Source organism: Myxocyprinus asiaticus, chromosome 38, assembly GCF_019703515.2.
Source record: "Myxocyprinus asiaticus isolate MX2 ecotype Aquarium Trade chromosome 38, UBuf_Myxa_2, whole genome shotgun sequence".
NCBI lineage: Eukaryota > Metazoa > Chordata > Actinopteri > Cypriniformes > Catostomidae > Myxocyprinus > Myxocyprinus asiaticus.
In genome coordinates this window covers 38,372,946-38,392,269 of record NC_059381.1, presented here as the reverse complement: position 1 = coordinate 38,392,269, position 19,324 = coordinate 38,372,946, and the positions used below count along the sequence as shown (strand labels likewise).

General features: G+C 38.0%; 1 protein-coding gene across 5 annotated transcripts in view; it reads left to right on the top strand.

Moving 5' to 3' along the window:
- Positions 1-19,324, top strand: part of LOC127429142 (transcription factor 7-like 2) — a 101,717-nt gene that overhangs the window by 58,580 nt on the left and 23,813 nt on the right. For all 5 annotated transcript variants that reach the window (XM_051678000.1, XM_051677996.1, XM_051677998.1 and 2 more), the window contains exons 4-5: positions 8,107-8,221; positions 15,880-15,958. In XM_051678000.1, coding sequence (XP_051533960.1) covers positions 8,107-8,221; positions 15,880-15,958 — 194 coding nt within the window. The remainder of the gene's footprint in view (positions 1-8,106; positions 8,222-15,879; positions 15,959-19,324) is intronic.

Genomic DNA, 19,324 nt, shown 5'->3' with positions numbered 1-19,324 from the left:
TTGCTCATAGAAATTAGATTATTTTATCAAGACATTTCTCATGGTACACTGATACATACACACACACGCGCGCACACACACACACACACACACACATATATATATATATACATGGTAATAAAAGAGGTGAATGAAGAGGGATCTTCATTTGTTTACTGTGGGTGCTTTTATGGGAATTTGGATCTTTCAGATCAATTTGAGGAGTGCCTATGGTTTGCATGTTCCAAATATTATCGTAAGTGTGTCATGCAGTGTGGGACTTGCACTGGTCTGGTCTTGGTCTTGACTCGGTCTCGCCCTGCCTTGGTCTTGATTTGGTCTCAACCCCTCAAAGTCTTGGTCTTGTCTCGGTCTCGATACACTCTGGTCTTGGTCTTGACTTGGTCTCAGTTTAGGTGGTCTTGACTACAACACTGCTATTTTCTGTAACAGATCACCTGATTTGGTTAAAAAGAGTTGTTCTACATTTGAACATATTCTGTTTTCCTATTAAGGAGGCAGTGTCCCTGTTTTTCATGTTTTTTTCTTTTATTGTATATACTAATAACTACATCACTCATAACATTATTCAAACACGGTTTGTTTGCATTTGGAAGGCATGATTAAAAGTCTTAAATATTGCTTTTCTCTTGACTTTATTCACATATGTGATCTTGAGGTAATCAAAAAGTTACCAAAAAGCAATCTGATTACATTACTTTCTTATTGAGGTAACTGGGTTAAGTTACTGAATACATTTTTATGAAGTAATCTTATTTGTAATGGATTACATTTAAAAAGTAACCCTCCCAACCCTGCCAATACAGTGAGTTTCACTTACTGCCCACTTAATGAGAAAACATCATGCAATTGTGGGAGATTTTAATCAGAACAATGTCCTCCAATGGGTTCAATTTAGTTATAGAAAATTTACTTTTTCTTTATGAATTTCTGGATTCTTCAAGAGAAAAATAGTTATGCAAATGTTAGTGGTACTTGACAACACAAAATTCGCTGCCACGATGCTAGGGTGTTGTGAGTGGTTGCCAGGGTGTTTGCTGTGTGGTTGGAAAGGTGTTTACTGTGGTTGCTAGGGTATTCTGGTTAGTTGCTAGGGCATTCTGGGCGGTTGCTAAGTAGTTGCTTGCTGACCCAAGTCTAAAAAGCCTTGGGGGTACTAAGTCTCCTATACCCCTTTTCCACCGACACGATTCCGGGGCTTGTCCCTGGACCGGTGCAAATTCTCAATCTTGTTCCGCACGTTTCCACAGCAGAAAAGGCAGTTCCGGGGCAGAAAAACTGGTTCCGCACCGGCCCCAAAAGCTTGCTGGTCTTTAAGCAGGCACCAATTACGTCATCGGGTGGAGGGCGGGATAATATTTAATTATTAGGTAAAGTTTTCCGAAAAACAACAGTTTGGCTAGCTACTGTCTGCAGAGTAATTCTTTACTCTATATCAACGACAGCAACAAAAAACACCAAAATGTCAGACATCAAAAGCGTTCAGCAGTGGCCAACGGAGGAAACAAGCACTCTATTTGTGTTATGGTCTTCTACAGAGATCCAAGATAAATTAGGGAGCTCGCAAAGGAAATATCGGGTCTACAAGGAGATACGGCAAGAAAAGCATTAAATTCAGTGACAGTCAAGCTCGAGATAAACACCGAATGGCAATTGTCTTCTGCAGCTTATCTCGGTAAGTTTTGTAGCTTGAAAGTGTTGGACTCCATTCACTAGCATTGTATGGACCAACAGAGCTGAGATATTCTTCTAAAAATCTTCATTTGTGTTCTGCAGAAGAAAGAAAGTCATACACATCTGGGATGGCATGAGGGTGAGTAAATGATGAGAGAATTTTTAGTTTTGGGTGAACTATTCCTATAAGTTAACAGGTGGATTTCTCAATCAAGACGTAAACATAATATTATATGCTATGGCAAAAATCCAAATATAACCCTTTGCTACACCAATGTCAGTAATGCGTCCACTGTTTATAGTGCCTAGTTAGTTAAGCCACATTAAAAAGATCATACAAAATAATATACCTACGTTAGAGGACTGCATGGGCCTTACCATGTTGCCCAACCCTACCCGGCCCGAACGATACCGTCAGATTTTAAGCCTGAACCCAAAATTGCTTACTATCTAATTCCTTCTCCTAGCAAGTACTGTTGCTGTAGACTGTATTTTATGTAAGCATATAGACAACATTCGTAACAGTACTGAAACAGTGAACATACACAGTTTTAACAAGGCACAGCAGCCCCTCAGTACACTAGAGCAAAAGGGTAAAAAAGCATTGCCTTACCGTTTATTTGCTGAAACTTCACTTGGTGCAGAACAATCTGGAATAATATGAAACACTGCAACAGTCCCCTCTATGCAGCCTAAACTTGTTCAGATTATTGAATCTTTGTGACAACTGTGCTAAAAACAATCTAGACGCAGCACAAAGAATGAAACAGAGCGCAGGTGTCTCCACATGTTTTTTTTTATAAATTTGCCATTCTTTTTAACTTGACTTGGCTTGTAAAATGTGCCGGTCTTGTGTGTGACGCTGAAGAAAAAGCGAGACGCGGTGCAAATGTCAAAGACATTCGTCCAGCATGTGTTTACATAGGAAAACAATGGGAAAACAGAACAGACGCAAAAACACGTTCGGTGTGAACGGCCCCTAACTCATCCGTTCTGTGAGTGAGAGCGAGTGCGCGAAACAAGTTCGGTAAGCCTGTTTATTTTTTCATTTATACAAACCCGAACTTACGAAGTCCTACTTGAAAAACTGATCTGAACCCGGCCTGAAACCAGTCGGGTTCTCGGGTTGCAGACCTCTTACCTACGTTACCAGTTGTATTGAGCATAGTTTTCTCTGGAAATCTTGTTGAGCAATGTAGGCAATTTGGATTGCATTGCTCTGTATGTTTAAATAAGTCCTCAAAAAAAGGAGTAAAAGCTGTACACAAACACTGTGGTGCATCATGTTTGTTTGTGGGCAAGTTAGGTAGTTATGTAAAACTACCACGTAGCCACATAACCCGTTACGTAACATTTTAGTTCTAAAGTCAGTGGAAAAGTGGGCCGTTTTCTGATAGGCTCCGAGAACCAGTCGAGCACGGGAATTTCAGTGGAAAAGGGATTTTAGTCACCATCCACCAAGTATGATATTCTGCTCTCTAGATATGGCTTGCATCCTTCCTGCAATGTAAGTCTTAGGATTTGTTTTTGTCCACCAGGCAAAAACTATTAGTTGGATAGTGTATAACAGTAATATGAAATGTTTCTTTAACAAACCACTTGATTTAAAGTATCATTATGCCTGTAGCACAGAATAGCGCATAAAGCTTAATACTGGAGGTTAGGGGTTAATCAAATCCCTTACTCTAAGTATGAACAGTAGTAATAGTGATGCTTCCCTTAGCAAACAGCCCTATTAGGTATTCTTCCTCTGAGGATTATCACTAGCAACAAAAGGCTCTTCTAATTCAGTGATCTTGACCACATCAATGGCAACATAAAGCGTGTAAAATGATTGCTCTCCATTCAAATGCGTAGTGCACATCAGTGCTACAACAGGAGATTAAAGACGTAACACTCAAAGCGTGATCCGTTTCCAAAAGGACGTCTAATTTCCGCTTCAAAAAAGCACTTATGTATTTAAAAGCAAAGAATACATTAGATAGTAAAGTGTTTGTGACCGTAAGAGGCAACGGGACTTCTTCCTCAAACACTGTCGTGTCTTTTGTTTGCGTCTACATTCTTGTTCAAACAAATGTGGAATAAAAGGAAATGGCCACATCCAAATAGATTTTGTTTGATTACAGACTGAGATTCTAGGCATTGAATGCTGTGTGTTGCACTCTGATGTATGCAATAGTGTTGATATGTAAAGTTCACCTAAAATGAAAACTATGTCATATCATTTATTCATGTTGTTCCAAGCCTGTATGACTTTCTTTCTTCTGTGTAACACAAAAGGAGATGTTAGGCTCAATATTATGGACACTTGTGCAATCAAGATGTAAACACATGAATCCAATCCAGGAGCTGCTAATTACTTTTGGTGGGGAAATACATCGTGAAAAATCTATGTTAAATTTGTTTCAGTCCTGATCCCTAAATCTCAATCCGTGAATAAAGCTTTAGGGTATGTGCTTTTTGAATTATCATCCATTCGTATCGTAGTAAGAAGTTACAGAACAGTAACATCCTGATGATAATCCAACGTGATCTCATGAGAGTTAGTATTCTTACGTAAAGTTTGGTTCTAGCTAACGTACATTCTTTTACATTTGCATAGACACCGAAACGTAGAATATTAACGTATTGGCAGCATCTAAACATCATCATTTTATGTATTAACACCTATAGAAACTTACTAATGTTTACATGTACTGTTTGAATTGATTAATATTGAATAATTCATTGAATTAATCAGTTAAATACATTTAATTTATAATCAATGAGATTAGTTAAATGCCATCATATTTATTTAACGCAGTTGACATAATAATATGACATTTTAATGGTTTCATTCAGTTCTGTGTGATTTCTGCTGCCCTATACAACGCTTTAAAGGATCATATCACTTTAACCAAGACTAAACATTAAAATGTTCAAATGAATACAAACTGTAATCGATTAATCATTTATTAAACATTTAATTTTATTTTGTTTGCCATTGGACACAAAAGGAGTTTTCAGAATATGCCAAAAAGCAAAATAAACCACAAAAAAACACCATAAAACAATAATAAAATGAATCCATAAATGTGTTCGCTATAATCCAAATCTTCAGACTGCTATCTGTGAAGAACAGACCCAAATTTATTTAACGATCTCCATCTCCATCTGCCGCAGCGCCGTCGCGCCCACTGTAACCGTCAACCCGCGTTGGTTTCGTTTTAAAAATTCGAAAATTGCCGCCTCAGGCGTAACGACAAGCGGTTTTACAGTGATGTGGAATGCTCATTGGCTCTCAAGTGTCTCATGACCGTTTATGTATGAATATATGTATGAATGAGATATGACAGCGCCGTTATGGAGTGCATCAGGAGAAGATTTATAGCGATTTAATAATTTAAATTCTACTCTCCACCTCACACAATGCTATTGTATGCCATCAGGGAGCACATCGCCCTTTGGACTAGTTTAGTACTGAATTTTGCAATTTTTCGGAATAAATTATTGTGATTAAATGTATCTGCCTGTTACGTGTTTTATATCACTAAGAAACGGTTATGGTTAGGTTTAGGAGTAGGTGTGGGATTAGCGGCTGTAATATATCTATAAATTAGTATATTGTAACAAAAATTATTGCTTCTGTACATTAATCTGCTTGTTACATGTTTTATATGGTTGAAATGTGGTTATGTTTAGAGGTTGGGGAAGGGTTATGGGATCTAAAATATCTATAAAACAGTAAAAATATACAAATTTATTTATAATCGATTTGTGTATTCAGATATATTTGTAATGGATTTGTCAATATTTTATGTTTCCAACACTGTATATACGTAAAAATGTTTACATTTTAGATGCTTTCAAACATCCATATTGTACGTTATCAATGTGTATATGTCAATATGTATGTTTAAATGTTACAAATATTAACGTACAAATAGCTACGTATATTAATGAGATCAGGCTGGATAATCACTCGTCAAATCTGATCTGATCTACTTAGAAACATTCAGACATCGACTTTTTTTTTTTTACTCTCCCTGAGTCAAAACATTACAATAACAGTGAAGAGTGCACGCAAAAATATGTTTGTCAGTAAGAAGCTGATCTTTGTGTAGTTGTGTATTATTACTAAATACTATGTTTGATCTCAAGATTCTCCTCAGTGAATATCCTTCAGTGGAGGACGTTTTGAGTGGGTGTGATCTGGACGTGATCCTACAGTGATTTGAGAGTGATTCAGGTGTTATATTGGTGTAATATCAGTGTAATCTGGATGTGATTTGGATGTTGTCCTGGTGTGGTCTAGGTGTGATTTGGGTGCAATGTAGATTTCATGTGAGTGTGATTTGGGTGTGATGTGGGTATCATCTGTGTCTGCTCTGGGTGTGATGTGGGTGTAATGCGATCTGGGCAGTGTTTTGGAAGCTACTTTGAAATTGCAGCTTCCTAAGCTACAAGCTACTCATAACTAAACTACAGTCAAGCTACTCTTTTAAAAAGTAGTTAGCTACACTACAAGTTACAAACAAAAAGTAGCTAACCATATTAAAGCTATTTTTAGAAGAAACCATTATTAAATATACAGTAACAATCAGATGATATTATTTCATTCTGCTATCGTTCTGAAGACCTGATAGTTATTTAATTAGGTTGACTACACAGTGAGGGAGACAAAATTATATTGAACATAAACAATTATACTACACATTAACTAATAAAACTAAACACTCTATTTTAGACTACTAATTTGAAAACCTAGTGATAAACTCCAACAAAATTAACTATTTTCCCAAAAAAAAATAATAAAAAAAGAGGCTGCGCAGGGGTTCGAGTGAATTTACATTTGTTCTGTCTGAATGAACTGACTCACTAAAATGAATTGGAGATCCCAATGCTAAATACACAGACTGATCTTATTGTGAATTTGGTGACAGTAGATTGAAAGTTCTTTTGCTGAAATCGGTCTGTGCTTACTGAAATTGAAACCTCTGCCCACGTGGTCGAAGCTGGACTTGTTTTTGAACGTATGGGGACGTCTTTAGGTGAAATGTCCACAGAGGGGACATTTTGCAGCATAAGGGGTCGATCCCACAGAACGGTTTGTGCCCTTTTACTTTATTTTTCTATGTAAACATGCGCTAGACGGACGTCTTGGACCGAAGTGCAGCATCCAGCTGATTTTTCAGCGTCTTGCATAGGAGCGGCACATTTTTACACACTGTGTAAGGTAAAAAGAACACAAACCTTTAAATACGTGTCTCAAGACCTCTGTGTTTTGTTATATGTGGTTCGGTGCATCTAGCTATTTTGCACAAAACTGTTTAAGCGGAAGCATGTAATTTCTGAGACACTAGCGGAACTGAACGGAATTGCAAAAACAAACAATGTTTTCAAAACAGCTTTCTAAATACGCTCCTCGTCTTCAATTGTTCAAACAGTCCGATAGTCCCGCCCCCAACTCATGCCATTGGTTGAGTAACATTGTTGGGGCAGGTCTCTCAAAACAAACACAGGAATGATTATAGCGCCACAGAGACATGATGCTTACAGTTTTCGAGAAAATTTACCTACGAATGGCTTACTTGTTGTTTCTGAATACTAAGCTGGGATAGAAGAAAGTATTTTAACACTGAAACAGTTACATACTTCAGCTTTAAATGGCCCCTAAGCAATGTGTTTTAAAACGCTCCGTCTGTCTAGCATCCTGTTTGAACAGCACCTATTGCAGCTCTGGACACAAATACAGGAATATAACGTCACATTTGGTTAACTCTGTGCCCTAACCTAAGCCCCAGCACCCGACCTAACCATCAGTGCAGTAAAATGACATTTTAGAATGAAAATGCAACCTCTGAATCGTATTCACCATTGTTTATATGAACGTGATTACTTCCTAGTTTCCATGGGACCAGAACCCATGTTTCTTAGGCTGCTCGCACAAGGTTGCTACTTTTAGTTAGTTATTCCCCAACACTGGATCTGTGTGTGATGTGGGTGGACACTTTGAAAATATTCTCTGTCAAAATCTGTCAAATTCTCCAGTAAACACACACACACACACACAATTTTTCTCTCACACATGTAAGACTCTCAAACACAGATGAAAAGAAGCCCATATGAAAGGTTCGACAGTCAGAAGTTTGGCCAAGAAATGCGGCCGCTTCCAAGCATGCAACCACCATGACATATCATGTCAAACAACATGCTGTTAGCATTAGAAAACTGGATCTCACATAAGTTATTGAAGGCCATTTGTAAACAGAAACATGAAAGCAAACAAGCTCTTGTGCTGCTGGCCTTGATCATCAAAGGCCTATCGATCAAATGGGTCCTCCTCCTCCCATTGATTCATTCAGCAAATGTAATCAACATCTGACGCGCTCACACGCCGCCTTTTCAAGCATCGAACTTCAATTGACGCTCATGTTATTGTGTGTCTTGCAGTCCAACAAAGTGTCGGTGGTCCAGCAGGGGATGCATCCGTTAACGCCACTACTGCCGTACGATCACTTCAACCCTGGCCCTACACACATTCCCACAGATGTCAGCCAGAAGCCAGGTACGATCACACACACTATCCCTCTGCTCAAACATCCCTCATATAGAACACTGAACTCTTCAACAGTTTGTTTGCTTTTCATTAATCTCTTTTTTTTGCTCATTCAGGTATGGTTCCTTATATACTGTTAAAAACATTTGATTGGATGAGCCAAGGTTCAATTTATATACATACTGTAAATTTTTACTACATTTTAATACATGAGAAATGCCACACAGGGATTTCCATAAACATTTTTGACTGAAAGCAAATACATTTGTTTTTTAACCAATTCACCGAAACGGACAGTTTAAACTGATTCACAGAAATGAATTAAACTGAGATGATTTCCTGATTGGTGGAAATCATTTTAAGATTCCTGAAGACCCCGTGATTTTGCTGGACTTGCGCAGTTTTCTTTCCTGTGTTGATGTATTTTCTAATGAATCAGGAAGTTGGGGCAGGACATATCAAAGGACTCGTCCACTTTTTTTAAATAACCAATAGAGTGCAACAGTCTGGTTGAGGAAGTTAATTTTTTCCACGGGATTTAAAAGAAAAACAAATTATGATAAATTATAAACCTTTAAAGACTACTCTGAGCTCCAAGGTTGTCAGTCAGTTGTATATGCTACTGTTGAAGCCATCGGTCCATGTTATTTCAGCTTTTCTTGGGAAAACTTCAAGAAAACTTTTATGAAATCCCTATGGAATGAATGAATGAATGTGAAAAACTCTTCCGAACCAAGATGGCTGAAAAAATGGGTGGGCACTGTTGCGCTCTATAGGCCTAAATTTATGTAACAGCCATGAAATATTGGTGCATTCCAGATAACTCGGAACTAAAAGGTTACTGGATCTTTTACATGTAAGGCGGAACTTCCTTTCTACATCCGCTGACCATTGACTGCCGTTGGGCGTTCCGATTTCTCCCATTCATTTTGATAGAAATGCCCATCTCTGCTAAATAGTTTCTGGTGGGACATCTGACTTGTGAAATCGGGGTAGATCAACAGACCTTTTTCTCAGACTGTGATGAAGCGTTTCCGCCTTATGTAGCAGCGTAAATCTAGCAAACTTTTTTATATTAGCAATTTGTAAAATATTGAGTGTAAATTTATAACATCATGCTTTGTATTATATTACCCTGAAATTAGTGAAAGAGCACCTATTATGGTTTTTAAACGTGCCTAATTTTGTTTTAAAGGTCTCATACAATAGTTTTACATGCATCTAAGTTCAAAAAACACTTTAATTTGCTCATAATTTAAATTGCAGCATTACCTTTTTTAAACAGTGTCAAAAACGACTCATTCAATGATCCGTTCTAAAGGAGTCATTCTAAACTCCTCCTTTCAGAGAGCCTACTCTGCTCTGATTGGTCAGATGTCTCAGTCTGTTGTGATTGGTCTACCGCTTAGTGTAGTGTTTGAGAGCAGGTCAAAGCTGTTCACGAGTAGTCAGTGAAGACCAGAGGTGGGTTTTTGTTACCAAATTATATAGGTTAGTACAGGAAGTAAGTCTGGAATTACTAACGACTCGTTTCAGGTGTTCAGAATCAGTTCTTTCTTTTGGGAGTCAATAACTCCATTTGTCGTGCACTTTGATTTTTGAAACTTTGCAGACTTTTTTACATTCACAAACAGCTATATAACACACTACATGAAAGGTAATATTTGAAAAACCATAATAAATGCTCTTTAAAAAAAAAAATTTGTCACAGCTGCGAGGGGGTTTCTTATACAGCTGCTGAGAGAATGACAGTACATTGGTCGTAATCCACCACTCTCTATTTTTTCCTCTTCTGGAAAGTCATTGAAAAGTAATAGTGGATTTTTTCGCTTGCTGTTGGAGCAAATGGGTAAGTGAAAATAATATTTGCTGTGGTCTTCCATTCACTCCCATTCACTGCTGTCGAAGTTTACCCTGCAGGCTTTTACCTCCACATTCCAAAACCCTGATGGTGAAAAAGGTCTATCAAGTTAAAGCGGCATTTCCAAGATCAACGAGCATAAAGCATTGCTGGGTTTTGTAAAAACTTAAAAGTAAACTTTTACAACAACTGGAAGACCATTTCAGTGCATGTGCATGCCATTATATTTGACATGTGACCAAAGTTCCTTTCAAGCCAAGTCAGTCCACTCGGCCACCATCTTTGGAATGCTCCAGGGAAGCTATTTTCTTTGTATATAAGTGGCATAAAAGTACAGCTCCTATCTAACAAAATCTCCAAGATGGTTGGTCAAGATTATGATCAAAGAAAATATTTCAAATCAGCAGTAAAATCTGACAACAGTGGTATCAAAAATTGTGTTTCTTTATCTTACAAAAATCCAGGGTTCATTGCAAATTTGAAGCAATCTTGCCACAGATTCGCCACAAATTCACCAATTGATCATTTTCACATACAAATAAGCTTTGCGGCAAACTTGATGCAAATTGTCCATTGTTGCCAAAGGTTTGTTGCATGTTCACCTCTACTGGTGAAGAGCTGCAAACTTCTGGCAAACATTTGCGGCGAATATACAAGCTCATTTGCGAAACGTGAAAATAGCGAGTGGCAAATTTACAGTGTACTCTTGATTTTTGTATAGCTCTGATCACGGCAAAAAAACACCCCTCTATTTTTCAGGCTGATTTAGCTAATGTGCATGTGTGTTCTCGAGTTAACTGACAGGCGATGTCTGTATCTAAAAGGTGATTGGCTCTTTTACCTGTAAGGCGGGACATCCTTTTCTACATAGGGTGTTTTTAATTCCTCCTATTTATTTTCATAAATGCTTGCTATTTAGTTTCTACTTGCTACTTGCTAGTGAGTTCCATATTGGGGGAGGGAAAGGTTCTAGAGAGCATATTATGGTTTACCTGTTAGAGAAAGATTGTAAATTTTATATGTGTATATCTGTTTAAAGTGAATTTTGCTATAGTACACTAGCATACACAGGCCTACATGACCTTAAAGCAAACAGACATCAACTAGAGGCTCTCTCATTTCAATTTCACAGGCTATATAATTTTATATTGCCTGCAAAATCCATGCAGATATACAGTATTATGAATATTTGAAAAAAATCGCCCTGCACTAGTTAGTAAAGATGCTCACTTGTATGATTAGAGCAACACAGTAATCGGCCTAGAGACTTCCGTATAACACACATGTCCTCATCTCAACTCTGCTGTGTGTGTATATGTGTGTGTGTGTGTTTGTGTCTGTTACTCAACCACCGTGACCCAACATACTCCCATGGTGATGTTGACATGGGTATGAAATGTGTAATTACTGTACAGACTGTACATCAAGGTGAAGTACACGGCGGAATGAAAAACATTGAAAGTTTTAGCCTCAGACACTTACTGTATGTGAAGGTTTGTGTTTTACTGTACTGTGTTTGATATCGGGATAGTGTTTTCTGTGAGTTTGTGGTCCAGTCATCTCAAACATCATAGCGCTTTCACTTTCATGGGATTTGACAAACACACAGTGTAGTGAGTCTCACTGTATATTGAAAGGCTACTTTAAAGGCTGCTCATTTGCCATTTAACAAACACTTTTTCCATCAAGATTTGGTAATGACTATTTCCATCCAGTGTTATAACAACACTATTGGCAAAATGAGCGATATGAATGTTTTAATAGTGAATGATTAATTGTAATATGACTTAAGAAACTTTCACTTGCATTTTATAAAGTACACATGATAAGCTGTGGTTATTTTTCGCAGTTATTTGTATTTTAAACCTTCAGTCTTCTAATCATGACATTAGTATTAAAGTGCATCTCAAATCTCAAACCTGTCAAAAACATGTCCGTGTCATATTTCACCCCAAAATAAAATATCTAATAATGATAATAATAAATATAAACGTATTTTTGGACCATTAAGATTTTTTATTTTTTGTGATATTTGTTGGATTATTTTGATTTGTTGTGATGTTTTTGTGACAATGAATCACATTTCCCACAATTCTCATTACCATAATGCAAAAAAAAAAAAAAAAATCTCTTTACTGTTATGTAAAAATAATTATATTTTTTTAATAGTGAGGCATATATATATATATATATACATCATCATACATCATACATCATACATCATACACATCAAGGTAGTATTTGTTGTTAAATGTAATATGTAAATGATTAAAATATCAATGTTTTACAGTATTTTTACTGTATCACAGTAATGAAAATCACCATTGAGAATGATGGGAATTGCCAAACACTCAAGAAGTAACATATCTGGAGGCAACACAGAGGTCCAGACACAGTATTTATGTATTCAACAAATACTACAATGTGGATACATACTTTACAATTTACAGTATACTGTATTTATGTATATACAAGCACTGAGCACTTTATTAGGAACACCTGTACACCTACTTATTTATATGATTATCTAATCAGCCAATCGTGTGGCAGCAGTGCTTAAAATCATGCAGATTTGGGTTAGGAGCTTCAGTTAATATTTAACATCATCCAGCAGAATGGGAAAGAAATGTGATCTCAGTGATTTCGACTGTGGCATGATTGTTGGTGTCAGATGGGCTGGTTTGAGTATATCTGTAACTGCTGATCTCCTGGGATTTTCTAACACAACAGTCTCTAGAGTTTACTCAGAATGGTGCAAAAAACATCCAGTGAGCGGCAGTTCTGCAGACGGAAACGCCTTATTGATGAGAGAGGTCAACAGAGAATGGCCAGACTGATTCGAGCAGACAAAAAAGCTACGGTAACTCAGATAACCCCTCTGTACAATTGTGGTGAGAATAATAGCATCTCAGAATGCACAATACGTTGAACCTTGAGGTGGAAGACCATGTCGGGCATTTTATTAGGACCATAGTGTTTCTAATAAAGTGCTCGGTGAGTGTAGAGTGTATAGTATATATAGTGTATAGTAATGAGAACTGAGGTCTTTTCTTTTGATTTTGGAGTGAAATTTAAGCCAGGCTCATGAGATTCGCAGGTACAGCAGTCCTGTAATGGGGGAGTAGATGGATCACGAGCAGGTTGACTCAGCCACATTCCAGCACAGTAGATTTATTGAGGGTTCGTTCACAAACAGGCCCAAAGCAAATGCAAATTATAGTCATCAAGTGGCATTCTTCTGCACAAACACTGGTTCCTTCAGGTCTCACTTAACTGGGGGGTGCTCACTGATGACAAATGACTTCCTTTGGAATATCACAGCGACCACTCTTCTTGTGGGTTTTTGTTTCATCAGTCACATAATATACTGTCACAAGCCACCCTGTCAACCTTCAAACTACAGTCTCCACAACATTAGATTGAGGATTTTCACCCTCTCCAAAGAGATAATCCCTGTGTCAAGATTCAAGCTATTGATTTTTCTGCTAGACACTCCAGTGTTTTGGAATTGTTTGGAAAAGCTTTTGTTCAGTCTGTTGTTCCAGTGAATATCATCTTGTAACTTTGTAAAACATTCTTGTTTGGACTAAGACCTTATGCAGTACCTTGTAAACTCAGAAATCATTACAGTAGCTAAAGTTAGCCATTGCTCAGTGAGAGAATTAAGGAAAGGTATACTTTGTTTTTCCACATTTCGGATCGTATTGTGCCCGTCTGGTCGCGTTGCGTTCCAATGTATACTTTTCTGATTGCGAGCAAATATGAATGTGTTCGATGCATGCGCACTACTATGGTTTGTGATACTCTTTTAGTACAGTCAATAGCCTGCGCATATGCCAACGATGCACACAGATGAGGACCCTGTCCATGGGTCAAGAAAATCTGGATGGCTGTGCTGATGATGAAATTTGCATCACACATACTGTGCGAGGAGCGGTTAGCAACGCGGACAAATTAAGTATACATTGACCTATAGAGTTAGCTTACATGAGTGAGTCAACTGGAAGTATATTTTGATGTTTTGTTGACCATCTTTTGAAATTGTGATATTATCATACTGATTTTTGTAATTTTATCAGATGAGATTAAATGTTTTAAAGAGACACAAATTATGCCAAAAAGCGTGGCAGAATTAATCAAATCCATTGCTAGTAATTGTTAGTGCTGTTGTTTTCCAACCAAAAATGATGGAATACACATGTACATTAGCTAGATCAGCCTGAAAAATAGCGGGGGGTTTTTGGTGTGATCAGAGCTATACAAAAATCAAGTTATTTTCACATTTCGCAAATGAGCTTGTATATTCGCCGCAAATGTTTGCCAGAAGTTTGCAGCTCTTCACCGGTAGAGGTGAACATGCAACAAACTTTTGGCAACAATGGACAATAAGGGACTAGCTTTTGTTAGTAAAGGGATGTTACAACAATAGTTAAACAAAATTAAAACAATAAATTGCTTAAAAATGGAAATTGGTTAAAGTAAAAAATGAAGAAACACCTGGAATATTTATAAAAAAAATTGCTAGTTTTCCATATTTGAAGTGCATAGGGACATGGATAAGATTGCCAAACTCAAACCAAAGTAGTGATATTATTTAAAGTTCCCGATCACTTAAGTGCTATGGTAAAAATAAAATAAACTCGATACGATTTTCATCTTTTAAAATTGTCAGTTTAATATTTAAGGTTTCCACTGACATGGAAAACCTGGAAATATCAGGGGAATTTTAAAATAGGGATTTCCAGACCTGGAAATGAATTTAATCTTAAAAGTCATGGGAAAGTAATGGACATTTATATGGTGAATATATATTTTTCTACTTATGCTCTAAAACATTTAATTGGCTAGAAATTGCTTTTCATGTGTAATCTCTTTAAAATGATTATTAAAATCCTTATCCAGTAATCCAAAATGATTGGAAAAATAATAGAAAATTAATTGAAATATCATGGAATTGAATTGGTCATAAAGTGTGGGAACCCTGAATATTTTATTCAGTATATTAAGACATGTACCTATGTAATGGGGACATGAAAATGTGCTGTTAGTGAAGTTATTCATGTTCTTGTCTGGAGGTTTCTGTGGATTGCTCATGGAAAATGCTCTTTCTTTTAGGCTTTAGCATGAATACACCAGATTTTACAACTAAAATCACTCCAAGAACAACAATATTGCAGAAAGAAACCCATGCTAACACCAGTGAAAATGCTGAATATTACTGGGGTACGTGAGTGGATACCTAAACATGCATCACCACAGCCTGTCTGAAGTTTGCCAAAGACCACATGAATAATCCAGAGAGAATGAATTAGTTGAACATACTCTGATTCAGCTTTCATGAGAAATGATCCCATTCCAGCTGTGAAACTCAGCATCCAAACAGCTCGCAGGCATTGACCTTTGGACCGCACCTGCAAATTTAACGTGAAAGTAGCGTGATCTGAAGAGATTACTCACTGCAAGAGAGACTGAGAATATCGGTGAAAGTTTTAAATAACTTGTAAAGGAAAATATCATAAAATCATGACCGTAGCCAGCATAGACATTGAGGGTGACATGTTCCCCACTAATATTTACTTTTTCAATAACAAATTCTTAAACTCTTACTTTTGGTTCCCCTAAACCTTGCATATTTGGTTACATCTACAATAATTGCGGGAGCAGAGCTCCGCCTCTTTGTCTCTGGCTGTTTGTCCGTGTTTAGTGGTGTTTGACCTTTGCGATGATGCCGGTGTAATGGCAGGTTCCCAGCATGTTAATGATAGCCTGAGTCATGTGACCGTCCTCCTCTCTTTGTGTCTTACAGGTGTTCACAGACATCAGTCTCAAGACATTTCCAGTTTCTACTCGCTGTCTCAAGGCCAGATCCCCCCCTCCATGAACTGGTAAGATTTAACTACTCACATCTCACCAATTTCTATACATCCCATCAGCTCACTTCATGTCTGCAAATTTGATGCATTTTGAGCAAACTGAGTTGCATCCAGTGTTTAGTGGAGTTTAGAACAGTACTTAAAACAATACTGAGGGTACAGTGGCTTCAAAAAGTATTTGGACACTGAAGTCATACATTAAAGTGTGTGAATGTCATTGCATTAGATAACAAAATATCAAACCAAGTGGCATTTATTTAAAAGAAATTCAGCACAACCTTTTTCTTTTTCATATACTGTTCGAAATGAAACTATTGAAGGTGCTGTGACACTTTCTGGTTGTCATGTCCATAGTTAATGTGATGAAATGTGATTTTCATGTCAAGAACATGTCTAAGTCGTGTTTCACCTCAAAATCAAAAGAGAGAAATAAGAAATTATGTTTTGCTTAAAAAGGAATATAGTCCTATTTTAGGACTATTAAGTTTTATTCTATTGGGACAATATTATTTTATAATGAATAATGCACAATTTTCTTCATTTTTAAATGAAACTGAATTTTATATTTAGTTACTGTAACATAAATTACTCTCTTTTTTGGCTTTTTTTGTTTGTCTCAGCTCTCCTTATAGCTCATTTTCAGTTGTTAATTTTCAGACCTTCTCCAGATTTTTTGCCCAAAATGTCACCTGGAAACATTTGCATTAGAAACTAGGGCAGTGACAAACATAAGTCCATTTACAGTGAGAAATGCCAAGTTTTGTTTCACTGGTGAATAAAAACAAAATGTCAACAGGGCTCCAGACTAACATTTGAGAGGAGTAGCACCGGTGTCACCAAGTTCTACAGATGGTGGCATCAGCACATGATTTGGTAGCACCAGTAGGGGAGTTGGGGGTCTGGGGGCTATAAAATGAAAAAAAAAAAAAAAAATATGGACAAAAACTAATAATATTAGTGAAATGATTATGATTGTATTGCAAAAATAAGTACAATTACCAATAATATTGCATAGGTTTTCACATTGAAATACCCACTCAACAGTAAAACATTTATTTTGAGTTGAGATAAAGATGTAAATTTACTGATATTAACAACAGTAATCTGTAAAGCCAAAACATTAAGACTACACAGGTGAAGCGAATAACGGTCATCTCCTAACAAGGCCACATGTCAAGGTCTGGGTAGATTAGATGGTAAGCGAACAATCAGTTCACGTAATCAACGTGTTGAATGCAGGAGAAATGGGCAGGAGTAAAGACCTGAGTGACAAGGGCCAAATTGTTATGGCCAGACGACTGGGTCAGAGCACCTCTGAAACAGCAAGGCTTGTGGGGTGCTCTGGGTCAGCAGTGGTGAGTACCTACTGACAGTGGTCCAAGGAAGGACAAACCACAAACTGGCGACAGGTTGTTGGGCGCCCAAGGCTCATCGATGCGCAAGGGCAACGAAGACTATCCCATCTGGTCCAAACCGACTGAAGGTCTACTGTGGCACAAGTCACAAGAAAATGTTAATGATCGTTACGGGAGGGAGCCTGGGTAGCTCAGCAAGTAAAGACGCTGACTACCACCCCTGGAGTTGCAAGTTCGAATCCAGGGCGTGCTGAGTGACTCAAGCCAGGTCTCCTAAGCAACCAAATTGGCCCGGTTGCTAGGGAGGGTAGAGTCACATGGGGTAACCTTCTTGTGGTCGCTATAATGTGGTTCGCTTTCGGTGGGGCGTGTGGTGAGTTGTGCCGCGGAGAATAGCATGAAGCCTCCACATGCGCTGAAAGGATTGACAGTTTCAGACGCGGTGGCAACTGAGATTCGTCCTCCGCCACCCGGATTGAGGCGAGTCACTACACCACCATGAGGACTTAGTGCGCATTGGGATTTGGGCATTCCAAATGGGGGAGAAAAAGGAGAGAGAAAAAAAATATCGTTACAGGAGAAATGTGTCACAACACGCAGTGCATCGCACCCTGATGTGAATGGGACTGCGTAGCCACAGACCACTCAAAGTGCCCATGATGACCGTCGAAAGCACCTACAATGGGCACGCGAGCATTGGAACTGGACCTTGGAGCAGTGGAAGAAAACCGCCTGGTCTGATGAGTCCTGTTTTCTTTTACTACACGTGGATGGCCATATATGTGTCTGCAGTTTACCTGGGGAAGTGATGGTAGCAGGATGCACTGTGGGAAGATGGCAAGCCGGTGCTGGAGGGAGTGTGATGCTCTGGGCAATGTTCTGCTGGGAAACCCAGGGTCCGGCCATTCATGTGGATGTCAATTTGACACGTGCCACCTACCTAAACATCGTTTCAGACCAGATACACCCCTTCATGGCAACGATGTGCCCTGATGGCAGTGGCCTCTTTCAGCAGGATAATGCACCATGTTACACTGCACACATTGTTCGGGAATGGTTTGAGGAACATGATGAAGAGTTCAAGGTGTTGCCCTGGCCTCCAAATTCCCCAGATTTCAGTCCGATTGAGCATCTGTGGGATGTGCTGGACCAACAAGTCCAATTTACAACAGCTTCTCCTCACAACTTACAGGAGACCCAACAGAATATTAGGCAGGTGGTCATAATGTTTTGGCTTATCTGTTTATTCTGACAGTGGGGATGAGTTAGTACTCCTTAACAGTTTCCTTTCATCAGGCTTTTACTGATTAAAATACAGTCATCTGAAGACAGACTAAGCCAGTTACTTCTTCCTGCAATCTGAGAGCATTAGAACAGAATTTACAGAAAAACCGAGAAGATTGGTCCATAAGTCACAAAGTTAATTGCTTTAATGCCCTTGATTCTAATTTTCCTTTATGAAAATGTACTATAAAGTTCTTCTATAGTATCCATAGATCCAGGTAGTGCATAGGGCTGTTTCATTCTGCTTTTAAAGCATTTGCTGTTTTACATTTGAATACCCAACGGAAAACGACAGCACATCAGAGAGAGTCGGATAACTTTAGAGTCGCAACAGTGCATTCTCTTACCAAATTTAGTTGCACTGGCAGAAAATATGGTTGCAAAATGTAACCATTTAGTCACAGTCTGGAGCCCTGGTCAATGTGTTGCAGTGAAGTGAAGAATCAATTAGAAAAGCCATGCAGGTTAAATTGAATGCGGTCATTGTTCACACAATTTAGCTTGTACCCACAGAACATACAGAACCAAATGCTGACAAAAACAACTTAAATGTTAACATCAATATATATTAGTATTAGGACTGTCAATTTAATGTGTTAACTTTGTGTGATTAATTCTATAAAAAATAACACGTTAAAAAAATTAACGTAAAAATAAATACAAAATAAAAATTAATCATGTCCCCGGACTGTAGTAAGGAAGATTCCTGAGCAATTCAAGCTTGAAGTACCACCTGTTT